This window comes from Cupressus sempervirens, chromosome 3 (assembly GCF_028749045.1).
Source record: "Cupressus sempervirens isolate cs-2001-9-10 chromosome 3, ASM2874904v1, whole genome shotgun sequence".
Lineage (NCBI taxonomy): Eukaryota > Viridiplantae > Streptophyta > Pinopsida > Cupressales > Cupressaceae > Cupressus > Cupressus sempervirens.
In genome coordinates, this window is record NC_143120.1 from 256,494,937 (window position 1) to 256,511,719 (window position 16,783).

At 34.5% G+C, this 16,783-nt stretch overlaps 1 protein-coding gene across 2 annotated transcripts in view; it reads left to right on the top strand.

The window, feature by feature from the left end:
- The window catches only part of LOC149565848 (ABC transporter B family member 19-like), a 73,380-nt gene that overhangs the window by 37,915 nt on the left and 18,682 nt on the right, over window positions 1-16,783 (top strand). For both annotated transcript variants that reach the window (XM_089819344.1, XM_089819345.1), the window contains exon 11: window positions 1,291-2,045. In XM_089819344.1, coding sequence (XP_089675470.1) covers window positions 1,291-2,045 — 755 coding nt within the window. The remainder of the gene's footprint in view (window positions 1-1,290; window positions 2,046-16,783) is intronic.

Sequence of the window (16,783 nt, forward strand, 5' to 3'; positions counted from 1 at the left end):
GGATCAAATAGGCTAAGCCAACACGACTTTTCTAGGTGTTAGTCAACATATGATCTAGTTTTTTTAGTTTTTTTTAATATATTGAATAAATGCAGATTACATAAGAATTGCAGTTAATGACTGCAAGAAGAAACAACTACAGACACTGAATGAACACTAATATAACATGTAATAACAACAGTACCATTATAATAGAGACTGAATGACAAGTAACAGCAATAGCATTACGACAGACTCAAGAGCAATATCAGTCCTGTAGAAGAGCTCTCAAGTTATGCTCCATGCTGATCTTTTTACCAAGCAGTTGAGTAATTTGAGCTTTAATTCACAGAATTTGAAAGTACAACTTCAATTCATTTTCAGCCTCAGCCTGTAGTTGAGAAAAAGTGATATGAGACAATAGAAAATGTCAGAGTAAAGCTTTAGAAACACAAATTCTTGATGGTGATCATTGCAATTATCAAAGATAGCTGTACACCTTGTCCTCCATAGATGCAACAAAATAACCTGTCTTACACCATCAGCAATAATATTTGTATGTCAACAAACCCTGAAAGGAGCCTATTTCAAACTTGATTTGTGATCAAAATAACAACCAGATCATTGAAAACAGAACTTGATTGTTTTTTCACAAACTGACATCCCCAAAATACACACCTCATGCTGTCTTTCTTATAACAGAATGGACAATTCACAAGCTGGACCATCATACATTTCAGCTTGTCCACAATGGGCAGCTTGTAATGTAGAATCTTCCATGCAATTGAGCATTATGCAATGTTTCCCTTTAAAGAAGGTTTACTTACAATTGCTTCCTACATATGGTCTAGGTTACCTAGTAGCTGAAGTTAGAAAGTTATATAATCAAAATGTATTCTCAGTTCAGTTTTTGGAAACTATGCAACAGGTATTCAACTAGAGTAGTTGGGGGCAAAGAGATAATCTCTAAGTTTCTTCTGATCCTTTCATTCCAAATCTCAATTGAATTTTTATAATTTCTATCGTAGTGTCTTTTCAATTTGAACATCTTAATTTATTATCTTTAACAAGATGACAGTCAACCAGCAAAAACTGGCTATAGATAAAATCTGCAATTGCTCTTTTTGTACCTTTATTGCAAAGTATCCTTAATGTCCTCTGCAAAGAAAAACAATGAAAGAAAAAGAGAAACTGAAAAGCTTTTAAGATATTTTTATGTACAATTACTAATTTTGATTTTGTTGCTCATTGGTTTCTGATCCCTTTATATGTTTAATATCTCTAGCATTTTCCATGGTTGTTCATTGACAGAATGTTGCCATGAAAGGATTTGTCGGTGACATAGACAAAGCTCACAGCAGTGCCACTATGGTAGCTGGGGAGGCAGTTAGCAACATTAGAACAGTGGCAGCATTCAATGCAGAACACAAAGTCCTGAACTCATTCCATGATAAGCTCAGAAGTGTGGAAAGCCAAACCTTGGCACGTGCCCAAATTGCTGGTTTCATATATGGTCTCTCTCAAATGTGCATGCATTCTTCCTATGCCCTGGCCCTCTGGTACGGCTCCCAATTGATTAAAGACAACATCACAGACTTTGGAAATGTGATAAGAATATTTGTTGTAGTAATCTTTGGTGCAGTAACCGTTGCAGAGACCCTGAGCCTTGCACCTGATATTATCAAGGGTGGCCAGGCCCTTAACACAGTTTTTCGGACTTTGGACAGAAAAAGCCATATTGATCCAGACCGTCCAGAGTACAGTTTGATGCACATAAAAGGTAACATAAACTTTAGGTCTGTAGAGTTCCACTACCCCACTCGTCCACAGGCAACCATTTTCAAGGACCTGAATTTGTCTATACCGGCTGGCCAGAGCCTAGCACTGGTTGGACACAGTGGGTCAGGCAAAAGTTCCATCATTACTCTCATAATGCGGTTCTATGATCCAGTCTTGGGAAAGATTATGATAGATGAGACTGATATCAGGGAGCTGAACCTGCGGGCCTTCAGGCAGCACATTGGCTTGGTACAACAAGAGCCTGCACTGTTTGCCACTACAATCAGGTTACACTAGTGTAGTCTTGCTTCTCTTGTCCAATTCTTTGCGTGTTTTTTTGCTCTTACTCTTGCAAACTTGCATAAGAAAAACTGTTAAAAATAAGATGTCTACTTCCTATTTAAACATAATAAGAGAACAAACTAAAACATCTTTGCATGTTTCTAGCCTCGTGGGCCCTTCACTGATCTAAGAGAATAAAAAACATATTTTCTAATACTGGTAGCTTCAAGACTCTCAGTTTCAATTCATTCAGTTGCAACATTTGAACATAGACACACAATATACAGATGGATCAAGATCTCCTCATAAGTTTATGTCTATCATGTCCTACAAAAGTGTCATTGTCTCTTCTCAAATTACTAGTCATGTGACAAATTGTTTGAGTAATTTCAACTTATAACCTTGCACTTATGTAATGTTCCCTTCTCCGTGCTAGACCTAATGGTGCCTTGTTGGTCTATCTTTCCATCCGAATAGGCTAACGGCATTTATTTTGAGGATGCCAGCCAGTCAGAGGGATCTATTTGGTTTCATTGGGGGAGATTTTTAAGTGGGAACTCTTAAGATTAAGTCACTTTATTTTATTAAGTTGATTTATAAAGTACTTTATCATTTAAAGTCACTTTATGACAAAAATGACTTAAGTGACTAAAAGACAAAATAGGCTTTTATCCTCCATTGCTTAGTTGTTCGCATCTTCCCTCCCATCGAAGTTATAAAAGCAAGTGTCTTCATTGGGATTAGGACCGTGAAATATACTATTGTTTGAAAATGACAAAAAGGTTGCTTAAATGTGACTGGTCACTCTTGAGGACAAAACCCCTCGAGACAAAGAGTAGCTGGATGTAGCCCCAACAGCTCATGAAGTTTCATTCAGGCTCAAACGTAGAGCTAGAGCAAGTGAGCATTTTTGACTGAGCATATTATACATCAGTAAGAGGCCTAGCAGAAATATTCAGGGATTATATCATTCGGATTTCTAAGGCAGCTGGAGAAATGACAGGGTGAAGTTTTGTTAGTCAATTCGTCATAGCAGTAAGGACTGCGTGGGCATACACGAGCAGACAGTTGTAATCACAGGAGGGAATCTGGAAAGCACATTGTGGCACACTCTTTCCACAGGGCAGGAGCATAGAGGAAGACGTCTTCACGGGTCTGGTTAGACAGTCTGCAGACAGTGCATTGGAGGCTACCCGAGTTATATTCGAAGCTCATCACGAGAGTATAGAAGTTCATCACCACAGGCCGCCAAGGTGGGTACACGCTAGCTGGGTGCATAGCAAGTTTTCAATCCAACCGGGTGTCACATGTGGAGGTAGGCTTCCCTTAGTCGCATGAGTATGGTACTTTGAATTGTGTTGGGCAGGATATTAACGTCCTTGCTATTAGTTCAGACTAATAATATTAGACCGCTTACTGTTATTGTACACTCAGTGTGAAATGAGACTCGGCTAAGTAAATGTGGAGTTTAAATGTGTTCTGACAGCATTGTCATTTTCTAAACTTTGTGTATTGATATTGCTGCCATCTCAGTTTCACCATACTGGATGTTTTAAATATTAAAGTAAATCTGTGGTTTACCATTTCTAGTAACAAGATATATATTTCAGAACTGTTCTGTCTACAGCTGTATTGGTTTGGCATATTTCATTCTAGCTGAACTTGTCATATATTTCATTCATTTCATCTATCCACTAAGTCCAATCTGAATTCCAAGTTCCAATTATAAGTAAAGTTGCAAGCCCAGCCTCTTCAAGATCTGAGAGAAACCCAACATTTAACAGGGAGTAAGCCCAAGTTGAGTTCCAAATTCCAACCACAGGACCACTTACAAACGCATGCGCTTCAATATCTGACACAAATCCAACATATATCTAGGTCCTACATTGTCTTCATTGATGTAACCAATCCATTCTCTTTGACCAACCACACCATTTTCACCAGAATGTAGTGAAAGTGGTAGCATAGTAGAAGTTTTAGCAAACATAACATGGTTTCTCCAATAATACTGACAGTTATGGTTCACACTCCACCAAGCAAAAAGGACCCCATTGTTCCCCAGGGCCAGATTATCTGGGCATGCAGAAAACTCTACATAGTGAGGAAACAGCAATGCACAAATAACCATTATTGCTACTCCATTTATAATTTTGGTTTTATGCTCACCAATTGGATTTACATACAATCCTCCAGAGCTTTGATTAATATTATGGCCAATCTGAGCATATCCAACAATGAAAGTGATAATAAGATTACATCAAGCAGAAGTAATTTGTCAACTAAATAGTATTACCCGTTACCATCAGTTGTTCACCACATTTTCAATACTTGTCAATCAAATTATTCGGTATTTTAGAATCCACATTTATTCAGTCACTTGTAGATTGTTAAAAAGTATTTAGATTATTATTTATGAAAATTTGTAGTGTTTAGGTTATTTTTTATAAGGTATTCCATCTGTAAAAAATTATTTCATTACCTAGCCACCAATTTCATTTATCAAAATATCAAATGAATTCATAAAAGTGAAAGACAGCTCAGAAGACACGTTGAGATAAATGGACTCCAGGTCATTTGAATGAAACTGCCAGCTGAAATGGATTTAGTGCCCAAGAATACTTTTAATTCCTTTTATAGTCAGTTTCTTCTGACTTCTGAGATCCCTAATGAGACAGTCCAAATCTTTATAACAGTTGTAAAATCTCCAAGGGGCACTATAGAAGGCATTTCTGATTGAAATGAAGTGAAATTTACGAGAGTTCATAGAGACAATAGACCTTAAGAGGCAAAACACAAGAACTAACTGTGTAAAGAGAGCTGTTGTAGAGATCGTAGCAACTGAAATAAACTAATTTCAGCCTTGTTTTGCATCCAAGAGGCCTGAAATGGTGCATACCTGTAATAACCACCCTAGATTTATTTATTTACTGCTTATCTTTCCCAGATACTCTGTAAGCTCAACAGCAACATGTCATAATACATCGCTGCTGTTAAATAGACCTACATAAGCATGCCAACAATGTTACTCACTGATTAACAGCTGATATAAGAGCAAACACATTTAACATTGATGAGATCACTTTCCCGAAATGCCCAAATGCATTAGACCAATATCCAACTAAACAATGATGATATACTTTGAATGAAGAGGTGTGATAGTCTGCAAAGGAGGTCTTATTGCACTTTAAGATTGCTGTTCAAGGACGGAACAGACTGGAATGCTAGCTAGATGTGCCCAGAAAACAGTTGGTCTATCCAGCTCACTAACATTGGTATGGTTGGCGCCATCACTTCAAACTCATGGAGATATGCTCAACACACCTTCAATCATCAAAATATGCAATCACAGGTCTGGAAACTATTAGAAAAATAGAACATCAGAAACAAAGAAGATATAACAAAGAAATAATATGCTATATTATATTAATCAAATGATCCTTATTTATACGATCATGAGGACAACTAACTTTTCTATAAATCAACTAAACTTACTGACAACAAACTTCAGAGAAATGACAGCTAACTAAAACTTATTGATACCTAACTCAAACACATCTACAACTAGTTATTGTTTCAAACTAAAACTCTATGACTCATACACCTGAACTAAACTTATGTTGACAGAAATTCAAACAAGGTTTGCCACATGTGCAACAATCAGTTATGTTTTATTTACTACTAGAATATTAACTCCAACACCCCTATTTAATGTGACAACAAAAAATATATTATGTAGAATTATTCTTTGAAAGATAGTTCATAGACTAGTAAGACTTCCTCAAGTTGCTCCCAAATGCTGGTATAATTTTGCAGCTATCATCCAGCTTTGAAACACCATTGGACACCATTTGCACATGAAATGTTTGATAGCCCTCGTAAAGGTATGATGCCAAGCTTCCAGATTTTCAAATCTCCCTGAACTATTGGACACCAATCCACATGTGTCTCATAACCCCAATGAGGTATAGTTTCTCTAATCCGTTAGCACCTTAGACTATTGAACATCTATCTACTGTCTACTGCACCCTTTGTCATCTTCAAAGTATTGACCACTTCAAAATAAACTAAGTTCTTCATTTTCAATGAAATCTTCATCACCATCAAGCTCTGGTGGTTCTTCACCAGGCATCATCTCCTTGATAGCTTCTTCTCTAACACACATGACTTGACAGGGAGATAGCTCTGATACCATATTAGAAAAATAGAACAGCAGAAACAAAGAAATAATATGCTCTATTATATTTGATCAAATGATCCTTGTTTATACAATCATGAGGACAACTAACTTTCCTATAAATGAACTAAACTTACTGACAATAAATTACAGAGAAATGACAGCTAACTAGAACTTATTGATACCTAACTCAAACACATCGTTTCAAACTAAAACTCTATGATTCATACACCTAAACTAAACTTATGTTGCTAGCAACTCAAACAAGGTTTTCCACGTGTGCAACAATCAGTTATGTTTTATTTACTAGTGGAAAATTTACTCCAACAGAAACTACATACTCTGTGAAATGTACCGTTTCTGCAAAAGACTGATTAAATGTTTGCAGGTCAAACAATAGTATGAAACCTTCAAGAGCCCCGTCCAATCTCACAATAAACACCCCCAAAAGTTACTAGTAGCCTCAGACTCACCCAGAACTACCAATCAGTCTGAAAATGTAGGAGAAAACAACTTGCAAATCTGATACACTTCAAAAGCTGCGCTGATTTACATCACACAACTCACTATTCACTCTAAAAATATGATGTTAATGCAAGGAAGCTTCCTCAAACTAATATTTAGCATATAACACTCTAAAAAATATTTCCAACCGACCTCAAAACATGTTCCAGCAGTTAACAAATCAGACTGATATGGTTTTCAATACTTTTGGAAGTGAAAGCAAGGTATCCCTACACTGATAATTTTCTGGTATAGCAAACAAGGAAGGGAATTACAAGCATTTAGCCTGCATTCCACTTATGGGTGAGTACATTCAACAAAAATAAACATCCTAAACAGCAAGGCTCTAACTTCCAAATCCCACGTCAGCTGATATTAGGTGCAACCTTAGTCCCAACTGTACATCTTGTTCAAAACTTATCCACCAGCTTCAAACTCCACAGCAAGGACAGGAAATGACTACAATATGAGCGGCTAGTCCAGAATGAGCATCACTTTCAAACTGAGTGACCCAAAAGCACAGAATAGTGTCTCACATGCAAGTTCAGCTACAGCTGGCAATGTTGAAACCCTTCAATCACCCAACCCAACAAACATTGCCAGATTGGAAGCAATGCCTTTACTAGACTTGAGTAAATCTGAAATATCAAAACACTTGAAAAATCTTCATTCCATATCCTACAAATTTAAACTCTAGTCAAGCATTGTCTGATTCCGGAATAGAACTGCTCCAACTAGCGAGGAATTATCTTTCAAATCCACAACTAGGAACCCAACAATGGTTTTCATCCTCAAAGAACCTCGGAAGAACATGCAAGTACAATCCGGCAACATAACAGAATAAGAAATCTTCAGCATATGCAGAAAGAAACTCCAAACCTCCTTATATAGCTTATTAGAGGGAATCTGTAATTTAAAATTAGAATTACTTGCTTTCCCTCAAAGGTCATCTTTTAGAAAATAAGGATAATATTTAATGTTCAAAGATATTCACTAGGCATCTACTTTTCAAAACATTTTATTACCTTACCAAAGAGCTATTACATTAAGTTGTCCTCTTATTATTTCTCAACATTACACAACATTAATCAATTATCCGATAACTACCCAATTTGTGGATATTCCTGAAACGGAATCAGATTCGAACTGCGATCATGCTAGATGATAGTGAGCATGAAGTATGGTGATCAAAGCCAATTGGGTGACATACTAAAATAGACATGCTCTCCAAAAAGTTTGGAGGATACCCCAGGAATCTGGAAACACTTTAAAAAGGTGTTATAGCAGTCCATAATGTTAATTGAGCTGAATACCACACACAAGAATCCGCAAATACTGAATCTGCATCCTTCAATAAGTTTGGAGTTCACCTAAGCACACCAAGAAGCTTTTAAGACAACTAGGAAATTGGCCAAATGCTCACAAATCACTTTTGTATAAAATAGAGACATTACAGTACCTTTTGACAGTGGATAAGTGAGTTCTAGATTTAATATTTGACTCTTCTCTTTTTATATGGAATGTTCATAAACGCCTTGAAATCGTTAATAATAATTTTCCCTAAAAAGTGAAATTCTTTGAATTCTATATTAATGTTCTGTAAGTAACAAATGCAGGGTATAAATATCTCTTATTCATGAATTAAGGTCTATATCTGGAAAAGTACATTCCTTTGGTGAGAGTTGTTTTTAGTGATTTTGTATATTTTTATCCACAAGAAGAGAAATTAAGGAAGCTTACAAGCCTTTACAAGGAGGCATTCAATCGTATAGTTGGAATATTGAACAAAGAGGCATGGAGTTGGAATATTGAACTAAGAAACATGGCAAGAGTCATAGAAACTCTTGATAAAGAAGCAAGGTTCCTCAAGCTCAAAGCTGATGTGGTAACCAATGGCCAAGCTTCTCCACATCCACATCTCCTTTGGATGGGGTAATTTCAGTATTTTCTTTAAGATGTGTGTTCTTGGTAGACCAGATTCACCACAGCTTTGCTATTCTTTTATAGAGTGGGACCCTTTGTAATGTCCCCAGTTAGGATGCCTTTGAATTCAGGGACAACTAGCTTGAATTCTTTGTTTTCTTTTTATGAATTACATTCTTGATTCCATTATAATCTTGTGAATTGCTATTGCAAGGTCAATGATATATCAATGCCACTTGGTATCTGATGTAGATGATTGAATATCACTTAGGTGATTAGTTCTTGTAAAATAAATTTATGCTTAATGACCCTTATAGTTCATGATATATATAATACAAGGTGACCACCTCTTATGGTTGCTCCTTACAATTATATTTCTATATTGGATGAGAATAATAATATACTATTTAAAGATTGATTATATGAGCCTAGATGTGAAGTTCGATATGGATCTGGATGTGATAGATATAAGAAAAGTTTCATCTCTCCAAAATTTCATCTTCCGCTCATGTATGTGAAAGTAATTATACACTTCTCATCATCTTTCTTATCACTTATACACGATCTTTTCATAACTCAGTCTTTAGTCCCCTTATATATACTTTCTTATTATTGTTTATATATCCACTTAGTCATACTTATTCAACAAAATGGGGAATCACAGCTTGTGATGAATAGGTTGATCTATTTAATATTCTTTACAATATCCTGCTGTGGTTGTCTCTGTATTTTGGTTAATTGTAAACATCTACTGTTCCCGTCTGAGTATTTCCTTATGAGAATACTATTTTGCAGATTCATTTGTTTGAAGTACTGATCAGTTATCTAGTTCCTGTCACTGGAGACTTGGGAGTTTTGATCAGGGTGGATTATTCTCAGTATATTTATTTGATGAATGTCTAGTTGATTAAATGGGTATTGCAAATCAACATCATCCATGTTTTGGAACATGACTCCAATGATAACTGGTGATTATTATATTCAAAGGTATGATTCGGTAGCAATGAGAAACAACTGATATAAGAGTCATTATTGGTGACTGAGAACAGTGGAAAAAAACATACAGATTGGAGGTCAATATTAGGAACATGACAAAGCAAAATATGTTTCCCCATATCATAGCAGTACATGTTTAGAGGTAGTGTATGCTAGCAGTCATAAGACACAACGATAAAAATATTGAAACCGCAGGAAAAAGGAAACTAGAAACTCTCGAAAACTAGAAGTGGAAATTTCCAGTAGCAGAAGCACTTGCAGCAATTAGAAGCTCATGATGAAATAAAATGGGAGAAACCGGAGAAAATTGAGCAAGTTCAAATAGAGGTTGAGACATCTTATGGTAAGAATGAAACATTGTTGGCAAGAGATTCCTTTGATTCATTTGAATTGTCAGATTTGCATGGACCAATTCATTTAGAAAGTATGGAAGAAAAAGAACTAATGAAAGTTGCAGTTTTGGCTCATGCCAAATCTAAGACAAAATCTTTGAGCAAGAGTAAGAAAGAAAGCAGCCTTCTTTCTAGAGCAGTTGATGTGCTTGACAAGGTTATGCCAAAATTTCAAGTTAGTGGAGGTATTTATGTTCCTGAGAAGCACTTTTGAATAATTTTGATATTCATTTTTAATCGCTGGAGTAGACAACCATGGGTAAAGTTCAAAAGGAATTTTTCTCAAATAGATTTCACCATTATGTTATTTTTTTGCACAAGATATAATTTCTTTGAATGCTGGAATAAGTCAGATGAAAGAAGCTATTGAGGAAGCAAGCAATATACTAAGACACTGCATATATTCATTTTCTAAAGTCTCTGCTATTCTAAAAACTTATTAAGGAAAGTGAGGAGACACTAGCAGATAAAGAAAAACGCTTTTATTCATCAAAGGGATTTGCTTCACATCACATGGAAGAAGTTTTGAAGATCAATGACAAGATCAGATGTTTGGAAGATGAAAGGAAGAGAATGCTAGGAAGGTTTTATGCCTTGAGGAATCTTATAGTTCCTAAGTTAGATATCTTGCGGACGAGTTTGGAGGAAGAAAAGGATAAGTAAATCGCTACCCCCACCGAATATCATTCATGCTGAGGAATCAGCTTATGCCATATATGGGAAGATTCGGATTTTGGATAGTATAAGGAAGACTTGAGATGTTGATTTGGTCTTTTTGAAGGATATCTTTTTAGATATTTTCAAATTTTTGGGAGTATGCTATCATAACTTGTGTATATGTGGATAGTATGGGATTTTGGTAGAGTATATTGATTTTCTCCCCACCTTTTCCATCTATGTCAAAGGGAGACATGAGTGAAAAATGATATAGAAGGAGAGATGTTTACTATAGGAGAGTTTAGGATTTTGGAGAGTTTTTGAAGAGTTGCCATTTTGGATGTGCAATTAGTCATTTTTCAACTAAATGTTGCCATCAATGTCAGACGGGGAGATTATTGGCAAGAGTTACTTGTTAATTTATGCTATGTTGTCATTGATGGCAACTACATCTAAGGTATTGACTCAAATGCAAGAATCAGGTGCATGGATGTGTGAATTTTGTTTCTTGGATTTTGTATGTGTTTATATATGCAAGAAATATACAAAAAAAAATCATTTCATAGTATGATACTTCACCATTGATTTAGATTCAAAATATTTCTTGTTTGATAGTTAACTATCAAATTTCACAAACACAAATATACAAATTGAAATAAGTTGAATAACTAATTAGTAAATTACTAATGTTCAAGATTCCAATACAATTTGAATTACAAAATCAAAACTTAGTTCATGATTCAATGCTGATCAATCAAGAGTCAAGAGTCAAGATTCACTAATCAGATTCAAAATCATAAGGATTCTCAAGAAAATTCACATTCTCATCATCTCCAACTGCTGCAAGTTCAAGATCATTTCACATTCTCATCATCTCCAACTGCTGCAAGTTCAAGATCATTTGAACATAGTTCCACTTGTTCTAGATGCATTATGTGTCATGATGCTACCATCATCATCTACGATTGTAGTAAGATCTTGAAATGTTGCACTCAAGTTTCCACATTTAGGGGCTACATCCCAAAGCTTGGTTGACCCCTCTTGTATTCATCCTCCTTATTTGACAAAAGATGCAAGTTGGTATGAATGTAAGCCAAGTCCTTAGCTTTCTTTGAGTCCAACCGGTTGTGCTTCATTGAATGGGTATAGTAGTATGTACTCCAATTCTGTTCAGCAGCAAAAGAGCTAGCGATCTAGATAGTGTTCACAAAGTTAAACATACAAATGAAAAGAAAATTAAAGAATGTTAAACACTAAATTGTAGAATACAAGTGGTAAACAAAAAAAAAAAAAAAAAACAAACTTATGAGACTATCTTGATTGCAAGAGGTTGTAGATGATTGTATGGTTGACCACACATGTACCACCATGTGATAGCTTCTATGTCATTTTAGTTCTTTATTGAATACGGAGTAAGTTTTGATTTCCAAGCAAATAAGCCAAATTGTAGCCTCAACTTTTTGTGTGTTTTATCATCTCGGAAGAGTCTTACAAATGCTTTGTAGCACCCATTAGCATCTTCTTCATCTGCATATGGTGCAACATTATCTGGGATGGCAAGTATTCCCTGGTTATAGTACCTTATAAGACATATGCAAGGAAGTGCAATGGGATAGTCATCTTCTCCCAACGATGATGAATGATTGCTTCCACCTTATTGCATATGCCTTCACATTTTGTAGGGTCATTCTCATGTGTTTGTGAAGAAAGTTTCACCTTCTATACCACGGTCTCCATGCCATTATACACATTCCCCAAGCAAGGTGAATCTATATAATCAAAGTGGAGCATAGTCATTATAGGCTCGTTGAAATCCAATACAAATTGCACACAAGTCCACCAAATGTCATCCAAGACCAAAGCCTCAAACTTTTGGGTACTCTCTAAACTTGAACCCTTCCATATACCCCACTAGCTATAAATTAACCATTTGGCTCAATTCCACTTACACCTTGACAAGTCGTCTCATAACAATAGTATGAGATGCAATTGGGTCTCAACAACCTAAGAAAGTTAACAATATATCAATAAATATCAAGCAAAGTTATATGAAATTTGATAGTTGAACATGAACATAAAACTTAATCAAATTAAATAAATAAATGAAATTTACTAATTACAATTTACCTTTAGTGACTCCAATTTGGAGAATGACCTGAATATGGATTGTGATATGTGGTGGTTCATCACAAACATTTGTATCCCCTCTCCCTCCTAGTATATTTGCTTCACTTAATCCAATTGTTTGCATGACCAAAGTGAGGGTTTGTATGGTGCATGATGTCCAAAAAATATGGTCATACTAAGTCTCAGCTAAAGCACCTGTACTCCTACATTTTTTGGCATTGTCTGTAACCTAGACCACATTCTCACTACCCACCATCTCTATAGCCTCAATGATAATTCTAGAAATGAATTGAGAATCCTTCACCTCTCCTTCACAATCAACCACCCTAAAAAACATTGTCCCTTTGGGGGACATTGCTATCACATTAATTAGTGGTCAGTTTCTTGTATATTTCTATCCATCAAACACAATAGATATACCTGAAATTTTCCAAGAAGTTCTAATTGGTTGAAGACCTTTCTCTATAGAAATTTTCCTTTTTTTGCAATAGAGTAGTAAGCGTCATTTCATACCTGGGACTAGTGTAATCAGATGGTGCTTTATTGATGGCTGCCACCATTTCCTTCAATATGGTGATCTTGCCAAGTTGAAAGAAAGATTATTGGCATAGAGGCAATGTGCAATGGCTTGATCAAAAAGCTCTCTTGCCTCTACTTTAAATGCAATGTCCAATGGACCTCTTTTGTGGGGGGTAACTTCTACTCCTTCCTCTTCCTCTCCCAATACAAGTACTTGGAGGGATGGATGTTACAACTGGATTAGTGGGTAATTTCTTCTTGTTCTTTACGAATGGAGGTTGAGAAAAACTTTTTTTGATATTATAACCAAATTAGTAGCAGCTTCTTGTTTTCTTGTAAATTCTACTAGTTGTGCATCAATCATTCCCTTTCCATCTTTGCTTCATTTGTACACTCCCATTCCTTTAACAGAAGGACCAATAAAATGAAGTTTTCCCCAAGAATATGAGCTATTGAATGGTTTACCATGACATACAACACATTTCCAAATGTATGACCCACCTCATGAAACCTGTGATAATCTTGTGGAATGTCTTCGTAATGAAGATTCTACATCAATTTCGATGTTATCACTTCCTTGCCTTGCCACTAAACTTTGACTACCAGTAGTGGCCATTATTGCACAATACAATCTAACAAGAAAATAAATAAATTTAAATTAAAACTAAACTATGAACATCAAGCATACAAGTGCAAAAAAATGATACAACAATATCAGCTTAGGAATCCCTTAGGAATCTCGGGTCCCTATTGATCCTGCGGCCACTAGTATCCTCTCGTACTGACGAGGCCTACTATGGAATGCAAGGTCGTAACCAAGCGTTCTCTCTACCCCATCCTAGTCTGTACTAGCACTCAAGGCATGGGAGAGAACATACAATTATCTTGTTAGGTTCATTTTCTCTCATTTAGTGTAAATGTTTTCACTTATTAAAAACGACTTACAATGGGTTTCTCAAGGCAGCCTCTTAGGGCTCCGACCCCCATTGCAAGCCACTTCCTGACTCTACACATAGATAACCTACCCTAGGCTCATGAAATCATAAATCAAAGAATCATAATAAAACCACCTCAATCCTATACAAGCAACTGAAAAGACATCATAAAAGGATAAGCCACAAAATTACATCAGTTCTTCATGAGCAACAGATAATATCAATTAGTAATCATATGATCACGACAATTCTCTATCAGCAACTGAAGACATCAATGATAAGTCACAAAATCCAATGGTTCTACAATGAGCAACCAGAAAGTATCTCAATAGTAAATTACAATATTGATCGAAGACTCCAAATGGTCAAGTCAACACATGACATCATCAAGAACATAACAAACATTTCAGTCTAAGCAACCAGAAGGTAATACAAGTATAACTGATCGAGACTCAGAAATGGCTAAGTTAGGTATCTTAAATACATACACTTCAGCTTCACACAAGGAAACTGGAAAGCAATAACAAACAGTAAACACAATCATGTCATAGAGCACTTCATCACATTACCATAGTCGGGTTAAGAAAGATCGAGACCAAATCATCATGACATCACATTCACAACCCCGAGCCTCTGGTAACAACCTAAACTGGTCAACGCTAAACCAACCCCATAACATTCAAAGCACAAAGACAACATCAAAGTCTCAGAGATTGGATTTGAAAGTATATTATTGAGTTAAGGTAAGGTTTATGTTTCAGTTTAATGTCGAATTCAAGTAACTAGGTTTTCACAACTACCCTTTACGATTAACCCATTTCTATAATAACTTTAATTAAATCAATCTTCCAAATCTACTATTTAATCAGATAATATTCATTATTAATTAACTTTAATTAAACTAATTTTAATTAAATTAATCAATAATCATTTGTTCTAATTACTTATTTTAATCTATCCATTAATTGTTAATTTATTAATATTTAACCAAAATTATTAATAAATCAATATTTACAAACTATGTTAAATGCATTATTATTTAATTATTAAATATTAATAAAATTTAAAATATTTATTAATTAAAAATATATATATTAAAAAATTTATTAATTAAAATTTTTAAATAATAATAAAATTTGGTTTTATAAATAATAAAAATTATATATAAAAACCAAAAAAAAAACATATTTTAAACATACGTTTATAGCCCATCGGCTAAATAGACCTCTGCGGTCTGCCGCAGGCCTACGGCGGCAGGTACTGTCGGCCCGCCGACAGTGGAGGTGGGTACGGGGTGATCCCTCCCCCCCACTTAAAATTACATTATTATATTTTTTATTTATTTAAGGAGTACGAATATGTGTTTTATCAATTTTTTCTTTTTTTTAAATTTAAAATTGTTTGGATATAAATATATATATATAAATTTATAACTATATATATATTAAAATAATTTCTTTTAATATATATATAAATATATGCAATGAAAAATTGTTTCCTTCTCTATATTGATATAGAAAATATAGTCAATCATCCGAACGTTTAATTTAAAATTTCAGTCTAAGATTCAACCCTTCTCATTTAAATTTTGTATACAGAAGTTTATGGACAAGTATCTGATAAATTCTAATATTGTAATGTTTAAACATTCATCATAGAGAATTCAGATTTACAAACCCCAGACACGAAGAAGACAGGAAAGGATAATTGCGTATTTAATCGATAATCAAAAACACAAGACCCTACCTGATCCTGATGCTATTATGAAATCCCCAAGAACTGTAAGATAATTCGCTCCTCTCAATAACCTTCTTCCCAAAATCTTTCTTTGGTATTCGCATTCTGAAAAATCACTTCCAAAAGTTGTCTCCCCAAAAATTCCCGTCCAACTTCGTATATCCAAAAAATGAACCCCCAAAGTTGTGATAAGCAATTTCTCCTCAAATCGGGGCACTAATTGTGCGTTTACCCGAGAAGACTCTTTGCACAACTCAGTTAACTCCAAATTAACCTTTATTATCTTTTATTTTATTTTGCATTCAACTTTCATGCACATTAAGTTGATTTATTAAATAACTTTATTTAATATTCTACTTGACTTCTATTTTAAATTAATTTATTACTTTAATCTCATGTGCACTTTTAAGAAATTAAAATAACATTATTAATTTCTATATTTTAATCTTTTAATTTATTACTCAAATTTAAACTCATGCGATCTAAAATTCTTTAATAATTTAATGTCTTTCAACTTTTTAAATTAATTTTAGAAACTTAATTGATAACATATTTAATTAATTTAATTAACAATAATATTTAGCATTTATTTAAAAATGAACTCCAATTATATTATTATTAAATTAAATAAATATTATCCTGTTCTAAATTTATCTTTGAACTTTAATCTCCAAATTTAGTTCTTTTATTTAATTAATTTCTCAATTAATTAAATATTAAAGATATCATAATAATTCTCTATTAAATTAAATCATTAATTAATCTTTTTAATTAGACTT